Genomic DNA, 13,293 nt, shown 5'->3' with positions numbered 1-13,293 from the left:
GCTGACTGCGAACTATTGCATTTTATATATGGTTTATGATTCAACAAAAATAATGTTTATGTATGGGAAAATATTTAACAAATGCTATATAAAATTGATATTTACAACATAACTGTCTATTGGTAAATACGATGACATCTTAATTGGCTGATAATACATAATGTTAACATTTTGACACGCTCCCGAAAAACGCGCGGGAAAAAGGCGTGTCGAGTTACATAATTAAAAAAAATAATGTATGGAGGTAATACTTAATCTTATTAGAGGTAATACTTATATTATAAAAGCATTTAAAACAGTTGTTTGTGAATACGTTTGTGAACATGGGGTTATAAAATCTATGGTATAAACACTTTTTTTTTAATTCGATATAAATTATACAATAAGAAAATGATCGGTTGATATTTCATTCTTTCATTAAAAAACGTTGCAAAAATGATATATTGATTATGTATTCCAAAATGACATTAAGAGGTTAGAGTTTACGTCACTAGGTACCTAATTCGTTTTATATGATATAGTTATTTTTATGAGCTAGTGTTGTACCTAGGTATAAATTATTTTTTTTAATATACTTATCTATGTTGTAAGGACAAAATATTGTTTTAAGATCTTTTTAAAATTTCTTAATTTATTTCCAAAATCCTAATGTCATTTTTTTTAAATATGTGTATAGGTATCTTATATATATCTACCTAGTGTATAGGCTATTGTAATGTTGTACTGTAAGAAGGCATTCCGTTGTTGATTATTTGTGCATTACCCTACTTAGTAACACAGTCGACTTATAAAGTATTTCTCTGTTAAACTTAACATAATTGGCGAAGAAGCGAAAATTATATTGCGAACCTGACGGCGTACATTAAATTTAAGAAAAAAAAATGTTCTCACTTTAATCTTATCTATAAAAAAATGCAGTATTTTGGTATACATTGCAAAACATTTAAAAACCTATTGTTAACGCTGTTGTCATTGTAAATTTTGATACGTAACCGAGTTACGATATTAGTTCCCTAGCTGCGATTGTTTTTTTGCCGACACATCCAAACTTAACATAGTAAAAAGACCTAACAACAATCACCAACGGCTGTCTCCAAATGGTTGTAGTTCGCAGCTGTTCATTGAGATCAAATAATTTAGAATTACAAACACCAAGAAACGATACAAAAATTGGTGGGAAAAAAAACCAAACAAGCGCGAGGCAGCAACAATTAACGCGGTCGCACGCGCGCTTCAGAGCAGGGGTACCAACCATACAAGGATTCTCGTGATACGACATTTTCTTGCAATACAAGTTTGTACGACATTTCGACGTAGAGAAATAATTTCGGTCATAATTTGATGACGTAGTCAAAGAGCCAAGATACGAGACTTTTTTTACTTCCACGCATGAGGCTTAATATTTTTAGGTTGGCAACCCTGCCGCCAAGTATTTGTACAGCGAAAACAATAAACACAAAACGTTATAAAGTTTTGGAGCCTATACTAAGTTTCACTATTAATAAATCCATTAGTAGAATATATAAAAATCCTTTCCAATTATGTTCTCTATTTACTATATAGTTAATAATATCACGAGGCGTTCATTCCCAAACGATGCCGCGATACATGCGTAGTGTTTGTAGTCACTAACGTATAATATGTACAATTCAATCTACCCGCATATTTTCTCTTCTAAGCTCCAGCTAAATGTTGTAAGACGTTTTAGTACCCATGTTATTGCATTTACTAGAAACACCGAGCCCCTACCTCGAATATGTAACGTTTTCGAGTTCGTTCCGTCTCTATCTGACCACCGTAACATATCCGTAGTTAGAACGAGACGGTACGCTCAAAAATTCGCTGCAAGGGCTCTATCGATACTCGTAAGAATAACATTCGATAAAAAATATAAAAACAAAATAATATATCTGAGGTATTACGAAACACTGGAGGTATACGCTTGAAACCCGGGTGTAGCCAGTTCAAAACCCGAAAACTAACCCGCGGTTTAATTTTAAATTAACATCTATTTTTAAGTTGAGGTTATGAGAACTTATGTATAAACTATCTGGAAATAACCAAATAACTTTCCGTTATACTTAAATACATATCACAAAGTACGAATATGTAACATTCCGAGAATGAAAATAAAATACGAAAACTTAAATTATTTCCTTAACCCAAGTTACTTATATTGAAAAAAAAAATAAATGCAAAATATAATGTTGCTCTGAACGATCGAACGTTTAAAAACTGCGTTGCTTTACTGCTCACAGAACAGATGCATACAACAAATTTGTTTCAACGGTTTTTTTGTAAACTGTTTCAAAAACAGGATCACTTTCAGTGAATTGATATGTTCCGAATCGAGTAATGAACAATATTGGATATGGCACAAGGTTATCAAATCATTTCAACACTTGTAGAATTTCAACGTTTCCTTTAAATCATTGTATATAAGTTACTGAAAATAAGTATGTAGATATCTCCGTATGTTTCTTTGGCTTTGTGAAATATCACGGTGTTAAATACTTGCATTTCATATGTATCAGTAGAGATAGATGTGATATGTCAAACTAAGACTCGTTTCGTTCATCTACGAGCATATGATTCTAGTCTATGATATTATCTGTCAACGTTCACCCTGAGAAGATATGTATGACTTGTGTTTCAAACGAATGCGGTTCTCAAGTAATTTCCTACATATATAATGTAAATAAAATAATTTTTATACAATCTGCAGCCATCTTATGGTTAATTCTAAGATTTTTGAGAATATAATAATAATAATAATAATAATAATAATCTAATAAATTTTCAATAACGTGACGGCCGCTACGTTGGTCAACATTTAAATAAGAGTCACTATACACTCATAGAGAGAAATCCGAAAATGGATACAGGTTAAATATAATTCTATCAATTATTACCTAAAGTCTACATAATTTTATACAGAAGAAATGATTAAATTTTACTTCATGATTTCAAATCATGCACACGTATACGATCGTCGAATCCCTATCCGAAGACCTCGCACAGGCTCATGTGGCGCATCTCTACTTCTACGTCACTTTACTCACTCATAACCCTGTATTCTAGGGCCCTGGAGGCCCCATCGCACGTTATCGCTCACCGTTCGCCGGTCCACCGGCACCGTTCCTCGTTCCTCGTTCACCGCCTCCGCGTCGCGTCGTTCGTTCTTGAGCGAGTCTCCGAACACCATCCAACTTATGGCATCAGACGAACGAAGGCACGGCTACTTATACATTGATGACTATTATTTACTGAAGCCATACGCACATACAATAGATTTATTATTATATCGTTCAATTAGACGTAATTTTGTACTTTCGAAATCAGATTCTAGGAAGTCTTTAGATTTTTACTCAACATTAACATTTATTTTTTATTCTCTAATTTTTTTTTTTGTAATTAACTCCTAAATAATCTGTATTTTTTTTTTCATTTAAATTTGGCGTTCCGAAAAAAGTTACTTTAAAAAATATTTTCTTTCCACTTTAAATTTACTGTTTAAAATTTGTACGTTCCATTTTGTACAGTTATCGAATCTAATTTGACACTAGATAATTATCGAAAAGTGATTTTAAAAAATTGCATCTTCTCTTTAGAATACAGTTGGCATTACTTTGGCAGTACTAGAAATATTAATACTTTAGTATTGCTCTGGATTACATTGTCATATTGAACACCGTTGGAACATTTTCACTAGAAAATGTCAGTAACTTGCGTACTGTTAGTCACAAAGCGAAGTCCGACCCTCGAAGCGTACACTAGGCGCTGGGCGGCCGCTAGGGGCCGCACGCGACAATACTGCATGTAATTTTTAAAACTAACGTCAATATTTTACTAATTATAATACGATTAACCATTAAAATGCGGCAAAGTCCAGCATTGTTTTGGCATTGTCCATTATATTGCACATTGTGTCATGCTATCCCTTTCATGTCCGTGTCGATTTGGCCATATTTCAAATACGCCTGGTCCTCGTGGCCAAGTCTATTTGGAATAGGGAGTTTTACCACCGAATTAAGCCATGGTCTGAGGTCATTGAAGGCCGGGCGGCAGCTGCGGTCCGTGGTCGCTGGCGCCCAGGTCGAACAGGTGGTGCGGGGAGGGCGCCAGCGCGCTGTGCAGCGCCGACGTCTTCAGCAACCGCTTCAGCATCCCGCTGGAGCCGCGGTGCTGCAGGCTCTTGTGCGTGGTCAGCGAGTTCTTGGTTCTGTACCTTCGGTGGCAGAACTCGCACACGTACAAAGTATCAGACTGCTCGTGCTTGTCTTGGAAGTGTCGTTTCAAGGAATAGTAACAAGAGAATGTCCTGCGGCAGTACGGACACTCTTGAGGCTCATTGATGCCGCCAGCTGTCGGCGGAGGCATACGGAGGGGCGGGACAGCTGGAAATCAGAAATATAAATTTTTCAAACGAGTCTTCACTTCAGATTGTCAGCGGCTGCTAGAATTCTGGGAGTGTATTTTTAGCTGGCAACACACACGAGACAGATTAATAGACAAAATTTTGAAAATCGAATGCATATGTACTTGAGGTTATTTTTATATGAGTACGTAGAATGTATGAGGTTAATAATAATTATTATAATACTAATAATATGCACTGTACACATTGACTAACTACACAGTAATCACGAGTTTTTATAATATTCAAAATCTTAGGAAATTCTTTCAACCACAATGACACAGAAACACGTGATAACAAAAATGATAGAAGCATGCTCCAAGCAACACAACAACGTCAAAACTGCGAAACCCGATGGGAGGTGGGGCCTTTGGCTTTGGGACAATAGAAAAACAAATAGAAACAAAAATGTCTAAAATCATAAAGTTTAAATAAACTGAACCAGTAAGAAAACTAAAAAGGACCTTAAACCCTATCTCAGTCTAGTCAGATAGAATATATTTGTTAATGAGTTAGCGTCATTTACCCTATGCTGTTCGTTGTATAAACAAAATCTAACCTTTGTGATTGATGCTAAGTACGGCGGTGGTGTGCAGATTGTTCTGTTGGTTCTCTTTGCTAGATGAATACTGCCGCACGCCGCGCCAACTCCGTCCGAGTAGTCACTAAAAAAACCGGATATGTTCCGTCTCGCCCGGTCTCGACTTGTGGTACGTGTATATATGTGTCATCAGAGAGTTCCTCGAGCAGTAGACTCGCTCGCATATGGTACATCGGTACTCCTCCTGCCTCTCGGCGTGCTTGTCGGCAATGTGCCGCTTCAGCGATGCCTTCGAACACAGAACCTTCCCGCATATTGAGCACGTGAATAACTTTTTACCTGTAAACAGATCGGAAAACAAAACAAATGTGGGGTTGGTCCCCGTACGCGCTCAAATAAAACACGTCACCTAGCTGGGAGTCTAGAATTTTCCAATGGCAACATTCACAGGTTGTTACTGTTGCTGTTCAAATTTTGAATTTGGAACCAAACATAATTAAACAGTGAAACAAAGTGACTAAAATTATAAAAGATGAAATAATATTTAAAAAATTTAAAATAAAATTAAATAAATAGAAATGATGGCGAAGCTACAGTAGCCGATGATGGTGTTAGAACATACATGCAGGAGGCGGGAAACTACACAATCGGCACAAGACCGGACAATGCAAAGCTCTCTCGGACATACAAACGCAACTTGTGGAGGTGTCAAGCGGAGGTGGTCGGTGTACAGAAGCGTGTGCACTGTGCTGGACGGTGGACGGTGGACGGTGGCAAACAGCGCGAGCGCTGTCGCTCGGGGCGGCCAATAAAACTGACAATATGATTTTTATGTATTTGTTTTTATTAAAAACGCCATTATCATCAATATTAGGATTTATGAAGTTCGGTTTAACGATTACAATTACATTTTATGAGTTACGTCAAGTATCTTTAATAAAAGTAAGGAAGGAATAGAGCTATTCATATACAATAATAATTATGTGATGTTAATTCATTTCGATAATAGTCCCTAATGTTAGTACGTGGTTGCAGTCCATTTAATTCTATTGCGGACACCATTGATTGAATTAGAAACTGTTTCACGAGCGGTAGGCACTCTTACATTAGTAGATATAGAGACATCAGAATATCAAATGGAAGACGAAAAATTAAAAGTCAACAATTTGGCACGACGGCAATTAAAATAGAATGGACTGCATTACACAGATGTTAAACTGTCAACAAAAACATTTACTGATAGTACATATAATAATTTAAGGAAAAAAAAAATATAAAATTTCAATACAACAACCAATAAATTAATTTAGATCCCTTATAAAATAAGTAAAAATGCCAACAAGAATTATAAGAACACATTGTACAAGGTGGGCGCGCGACTGCGACGCATAGAAAAAAAAAACACCTTAACTCGATAGAAAGTAAAAACTTAAACAGGTCACAGAAACAGTCTTAAACTTGCTAAGAGACTATCTAATATAGTTTTGACAGGGATGTGTTCTGCTCCTTAGAACACGGTGTAGTTCTCGCCCATTAAAACCCAGAAGGGCCCACGGCCCTTTGAGATCCCAAAATAACTTAGCACCTAACAGCGTCAAATAAAGATCACGATCACAATTTTTTCTTCGAATAATACAAAAAGAAATCACGCTTCGTCAATTCGCCACAACGACGGCTTTTTATAAAATTGTTAATTTAGTAAATAATGTACAATTTTTATTTATAAAATATGCCTAATAGTGTACAATTCAAACGCGTACTTACTCTAATCAGTCTATAGCGCTTATTAGATTTTGGCATTCTTTTTAAAAATCCAGATATAACTTTCATTTTTTTTTTATAATAAATAAATTCACAAGCTCTCCGCAGTGCTACCATAGATTAGCCAAATTATGACCGTACTGCCATCGCAGCACATCCCTGTAATCGTAAATTAAACATATAGAAGCTATTAACTATATGAATTCAGATAAACCTTATAACTAGTTAGTCAACTAATTTAATTCCCAAACCCAAATTAACAAGAAAATCTATCACTAAAATTACTAGACATAAAACAACAAACCTACGCCTCGCGTCGAAACTTTGCAATTTGTGCAAATAAAAACTTAACAGTTCTCATCATAAGGAATGTTGCGAAAAAACTTTTTAAATACACCATACGAATTTCGAGTTTTTGCTTTTTTTTTTCTCTTACATTTTCTCTAACATGTTTCCAATTTAGCACCAAAACACTAGCTTCCAATTTAATAATAAAGCTTACTAAATAACTAAACAAGTTGTAATGGCTAAGCATTTATGTATCTAGTAATAACAACAGAATCTTATAAAATATAGCATTACATTTACTTTAGGAAGCCTCTCGTTAGTTTAAAGTATAAAGCACTGATCAATTACTAAATAAGTAAGATGTGTTTCCAACACTACTCCTAAATATTTAGAAGTTTTCGCAAAATATGTCTTTTTTTCACAATGAAAACAATAATGTAAAAGTAGGCACTAACAATTACTAAAAGTGTTCACTATTGTTTTACAATAAATTATGTGTTACAATTACATTTAAGATTTCTTATTGCTACCGTGAAAGAAACATAACAAATGATTTACGATACACTAATTGTCGATAAAGTGATGTATATTGAACTACAATTAAGTTATACAACGCAATTTTCGTGTGTAGACTCGCGGGCGTCGCGACTTCGAACCTACTCGTCATAGCATTAGAATCCACTATCCAGTACCGACTGATTATTATGATTATTATTGTGATATACTATACTTGCAAGTCGCGGGGCCCGTGACTACATCGATTACTACTATTTATGGCAAGCAAAATATCGATAAATGTCAAGTTGAAAACATTATAGTTAAAAAATTCACACTGTTCAAATTTAGGAACATTTAACACTGAGAATTATTCAAAATTTATACTATTACCTATTATGTATTTTATATAATAATAAATGGTGTAATTAAATTACATATTGTACAACGAAACAGCAACATATGTAAGTAGACATTGTACAAAACCGCACAAAAAATTGAAGTATAATTGTATAGAAATAGATATAATGAAAAATGCTAAGCTATTGTAAGAGAATTTAACGAAACAATAATAATTATTAAAAGAACGAACACATTTAATAAGACTAATTAAAATGTAACTAAAAATCTGACTAAACTAAAATAAAATAATATAGCCATATCATTCTTTAAAATGGCACCTTACGATTCACTTGGCTAAATAATGCTGTCCTGTGCATTCATAGAAACATGGCGATAGCTGTAGAAAGAGATAGCTAATGTATAGAGCCGACGAAATAATAAAATTAACTTGTATAGAAAGTGTCGACTTTGTAAATAATTGTGAACATTGTATATTATTTATGTTGCTATTGTATGTATGATCCAGAATGATGGTACGCTGTCCACAATTGTGATCAAATCCTTTAATTGTTTTTTTATTGGGGGTTTCGGCTGTTGTCAGTCGCTTGGACCTGTAGCACTGCGACCTACATAGATCTGTTGTGCTCGCACTATTTCAGAGTTCGCTACCTAGACCCGTCAGGGACAAGAATTGAAGGATATTCTTAGGAGCGATGGTTTTTATCTCCTCAGGATATAGTGTACTTTCCAAAGGAGATATTCCGTTTATGCATGAGTGGGCTACAACCACACAGGATGTGTAGTGGCGTTTCCTCTTCAGTTGGGCAAAATCTGCAGATTTTTGTTGTACACAAATTTGTTTTTCAATTATCTAATAATGTTAATAATAACTGATGTACTAGAGCTACAGAACTCTACAGAGAATATTGTATCGGCTTTTTCAAAAAGACATAAGGGGTTCCTTAAGGGTCAGCAACGCGCACGAGACACTTCTGGTGTTTCAGACGGCCATAGGCCACGGTAACCGTTTACCAGGTCTATTGTCAACTTCGTGGTATAATAAAACTTATTAGAAACTGATTTTCATCCACAATTTTATAGTTATGAATGGTTAATATAACAGTTTCAATTGCGAGCCGTACTTAGCTCGTATTTGCAACTCTGAAATGGTTCATGGAAAATCGCAAACGCGTCAATATTATACAGTTGCAATTGGGAATTGTTAATAACAACGTAATTAAGGGCCTGAACACACGGGGCAATATTTGGTTAGATTTTCTATTAATCACAATCGTATTACGTACCATTACTCGGGAGTTTATTGTGTGTGTGTGTATGTGGAGTGTATTCAAGTCCGGTTTTTATGTATTATATGCTGTGACAAGTACTTTCTGCTGATAATTTTCTGTATAACCAAATCCGAACGGTTTCCGTCTGCTGGTGCTATGTCCTGAACAATTCAGTCTTACATTCAATAAACAGAAACTCCTAACTATAAAAGAAAGATTTCAATAAGCCTCATAAGCCAATTATATAATTCATGTATATAATTTTTTTTTTATATTTTTAAATATGTTTTAGTAATCTCGTATAAATAACTAAGAGTGAGATCATGCAGGTAAAAATAAATAAATTGCAATTACGCCGAAATATGAACACAATGTTGAAAATAATATGCCTCTTTTGTTACTTTATTCGAACACTGTTTCTTTTTTTATAAATTTAAGCCTAATATATAAATTTACAGCACCAAGATTTTTCATCTTTTCTCAAAATATTATTTTTTCTTCTCCTTATTGTCACACATTAAACATAGTGTAAAAAGTTGGGGTTGTTGCAGTATTGCACTATATAGGGCGTACACGGTCCTACATCATTGCATTTAGAGATAATGATTATTTGCCGTAATAACGGTCAGTCTGCGGTCGCCCTACATCATCATTGGAATGTCAGCGAGTCAAGAGTGTCGACGTCGATGCAATACATTCATAAGTCATTGTCATGTTCCATCAAGATTTCACAAGTTCAAAGTTCATAAATACGAAATAAATATTTTATATAAATCTTAACACAGTAACATAAAATATATCAACGTATCCCGATAGAGATTAAAAAGGTATAAAATAAAGAATATAAAATGAAAAAAGAAAGTCCGATTAGGTAATCGGGCTCGAGCCTCGTTTAGACGTTGAATTGATCTTTGAACTTGTAGAAGTCGATGTTGTGGTGGGGGTGGGGGTGGGGGTGGGGCAGGTTGAGTTTGGCGTCGGGGCTGGTGGTGAGGTTCTGCGGCTGCGCCTGCTGCGGCAGGCCGCGCTGGCGGCGGTGGTAAATACTCTTGTGGTTGTTGAGCGAGTTGAGTGTACGGAACACCTTGTGACAGAGGCTGCAGCGCGCCGAGTGCAGGGGCTGCAGGTGCTGCTGCTCCGTGTGCCTCTTGAGCGTGAGCCGCGTCGAGAGCAGCTTGCCGCACACCTCGCATCGGTGCCCCGCGCCCAGTGGGCCCACTGCGCCACACATAACAACCAACATTAGCGCATTAGTCAACAACAGTACCCTAACCCCCGGGCAAGTACGGTATGCTCGTATCCAACACCACTGCGACCGCTCGCTTCCAACGGGTCCCAAATTGAAGGAACCAATTGGCACAATAGTACCACGACATTCGGGTGGCAAATTTTGAGAAACCTGGGCTGTAGAGGCAATTTAACGTGCTCATATTTGACTAATGCGCTTGATTTTAAGTTGGTGGTTATGCGTGTACCGATCATAGATGTCCCAATTGGTTCCAGAAAGGCAAGGTTCATGCGAGCGGAGCGCCGTCGGTGGCGGCGGGTCCGCGGGCGGCACCGACGGGCTGCGCTTGCCTCAAGCGTTAGTTACGTCGTTTAGTTAGAATATAAATCATACATACATATATTATAAAGTTTGCGATGCGCATGCAAAGTACATGTATAACTATTCTATGTACAAGTTAGGAACATATCGCGTTACAGTTTCGTTTTAACTTAACAAAGATCTACGGGCAAGACTATGGCGTTTAGGTGGTTAGGATGGCAGCTTTGTTCCTTTGAATGGCAACGTGTTTTCGTATGGCAACGTGTTTGTGGGAGGGCGCGGGGCGCGCGGCGGGCGTCAGTTGACGGGGTAGAATGGGCCCTGGCCGGCGGAGGCGGACGGTTGCTGCTGCTTGCGGTGGTAAATGGACTTGTGGTTCCTGAGGCTGTTCAGGCTGGAGTACACCCGCCGGCATATGTTACACACTGGCTCCCTGGAGGGTCGCATGTGAACGTTCTGAATATGCCGTTTGAGCCGCGTGAGGGAGGACAAGCTCTTGTTACACGGCTCGCATCTGTAATCTTCTTGGGGGGTGCGGGCGCCACCTGGTCACAACACAAGCAGTTAGCCCCTTCGAAGCTTCCGAACGCAGTTTTAATGCACTCTCCATATCGTAGCCTCTCTTTGTATGTAAGCACCGCCACCCCCCTTTAAATTTGATGATAGCCATCCGTCGCGCCGTTTATTTTAAATGCGAAGCGGTATTAGTAACGCAAATAATTTTGTTCGACGCCTAACGAGAGGCAGATAGCTTAGTGAAGCTTACAGTAATGGATGCATGATGCTGTTCGCTTGTTTTTCATAACATACGGCGCGACGTGCACTTCTCGAGTCCGCTTCCAACGAAAGCGTTAATTCTTCAATGAAATATTTGATCGCATATTTAGGTAATTATAAACTGACACCACGTTACCATTATTAAACTCCATTGTCCAATCTTGAATGTACCCAGTTATTATTTTACACGATATTTCGATTCCCAAGACAATACGTTTAATAGTAATTCGAGAGTGTATTTAGAAACATGAATGAATCATGGGATCTGCTATGTTTCGTAAAGTAAATACAAGTGGTCCGGAAATCGTTCTAAGTTTACACCGACAAATGATTGAATTTCTTGGAAACTAATTTCGAAAGGTCTTCTTTTGTTTTCATTATCTTGTACTGATTAGAATTTTAATGTGCTAAGTTCAAGTTCAGTATATTTACAGCCAATTCGTATAAATCAAGTGCATTTAATATTATAAAAATTTCTTTCGTACTAAATGATCGGTATGTTTAAAAAGAAAATAAAAAAAAGATAAAGTTTGGAAAAATAAATAACTAAAACTGCGTATAGAATGTTGATAACAAAACCAACCTAATCGGAGACTTAGGATCGAGGGGTTTACCTAGCACACATCGTTCAAGTCACATCTAGAAACAAGCTAGCATATCTTCTTTGTTTAATAGGTATACATTAAACTATGGTTACAGTACAGTAAACATGCACGCCACATTGCATTTTGGTTCAATGATCAACAGGGACACAGAACAGTCACTTGTCTGAATCTGAACAACGAAACAGTTACGAGCGAAGTTATGCTACTCCATCGAACCAAAACACAAAAAAAGCTGACATTAATTATTTAATACACAGAGCACAAAATGAAGACATATATAGAGGTTATAAGAGGAGATAATTATATACATATACTATAATATTATATTATATGTCACGTGATAATTGCCTCATACATTTTGTAAAAATATAAAACCTATTAATGATATATAAACCTAATAATGACAGAGCAGAGAGGAAGCGGTGATGGTGGCATACGACAGACAGTGCATTAAAATATCGTTTATTTCAATATATGTAGTTAATGCATAAAATAAACTTGTTGCTAGACAAGCTGACACTCACCTTGAGACGTGCTCGCCATGCCGTCCGGCGTCAGTGGGCTCTGCAGACCTGGAAACGTCACAACATTCCTTATGCATTCATCTTCTATGCCTACAGGGTTCATGCTGAAGCCTACAATTCATTAGATCATTTGTAATTTGTTATACAACACACATGACAGATAGGGTATTTGTTGATATTCACCAGCCAACGATGATTCGGTCAGCGCAGCCATGGTGAAGTTGTAGGATGGAAATTTGCTTTCTGGTGGCACGAACGGAGAGGGCGGCAGCGGTGGCGGCGGCGTGCGGTCATCGGCCTCGGCCGAGCTGCCGCGGGACGGCGGCCCGCCTCCCTGAGACACAATCGCGTAGGCATTAAACAATTGCATTATGACAACATAATCTATATATTAATACAAGAGAGGATCTTTAATAACAGTAAATTGTGGCTCCATATGCCAATAACGTATCACGTCCATTCAAACTCCAAGTTATCCAATTTTGACAACTCAGAACCCAATTATTAAATAAATGTACATATTTATATAATAATTAATCAAATATAGACAATATTTAATACAAATAGCTGTATCGTACGAGGAATCAAATCTTAATATTCGAAGTGGGAGCGAGAGGTATACCAGCAAAAACTGCAGTAAGTTCTATACTAGAACCTGTATCTAACTGTAAGTCTGCACTAGCAGACTCCTACCAGTTTTGGCTG

General features: G+C 37.0%; 2 protein-coding genes across 6 annotated transcripts in view; both read right to left on the bottom strand.

Moving 5' to 3' along the window:
• Positions 1-2,858: 2,858 nt before the first annotated feature.
• On the bottom strand, positions 2,859-5,079 carry LOC131846854 (histone-lysine N-methyltransferase PRDM16-like; the record flags this gene model as incomplete). Its single annotated transcript, XM_059196273.1, has 2 exons — positions 2,859-4,397; positions 4,977-5,079. Coding segments are annotated over 2 exons (453 nt in total), but the record flags the coding sequence as incomplete, so codon positions are not given.
• The window catches only part of LOC131846873 (broad-complex core protein isoforms 1/2/3/4/5), a 79,660-nt gene continuing 71,365 nt past the window's right edge, over positions 4,999-13,293 (bottom strand). For 3 of the 5 annotated variants that reach the window (XM_059196294.1, XM_059196293.1, XM_059196295.1), the window contains exons 5-7: positions 12,772-12,922; positions 12,589-12,636; positions 5,817-10,351 (exon numbers count right to left, since the gene is read on the bottom strand). In XM_059196294.1, coding sequence (XP_059052277.1) covers positions 10,026-10,351; positions 12,589-12,636; positions 12,772-12,922 — 525 coding nt within the window. In that variant the 3' untranslated portion in view covers positions 5,817-10,025. Of the gene's footprint in view, positions 5,298-5,816; positions 10,352-10,394; positions 11,228-12,588; positions 12,637-12,771; positions 12,923-13,293 lie in introns of those variants that run through there. The other 2 variants (XM_059196297.1, XM_059196296.1) reach the window with 2 other exon arrangements.

Source organism: Achroia grisella, unplaced genomic scaffold, assembly GCF_030625045.1.
Source record: "Achroia grisella isolate CSIRO2021 unplaced genomic scaffold, CSIRO_AGI_Agris_v1 utg512, whole genome shotgun sequence".
NCBI lineage: Eukaryota > Metazoa > Arthropoda > Insecta > Lepidoptera > Pyralidae > Achroia > Achroia grisella.
Note: the sequence above shows the minus strand (reverse complement) of the source record. Positions and strands in the feature narration are given on the sequence as shown.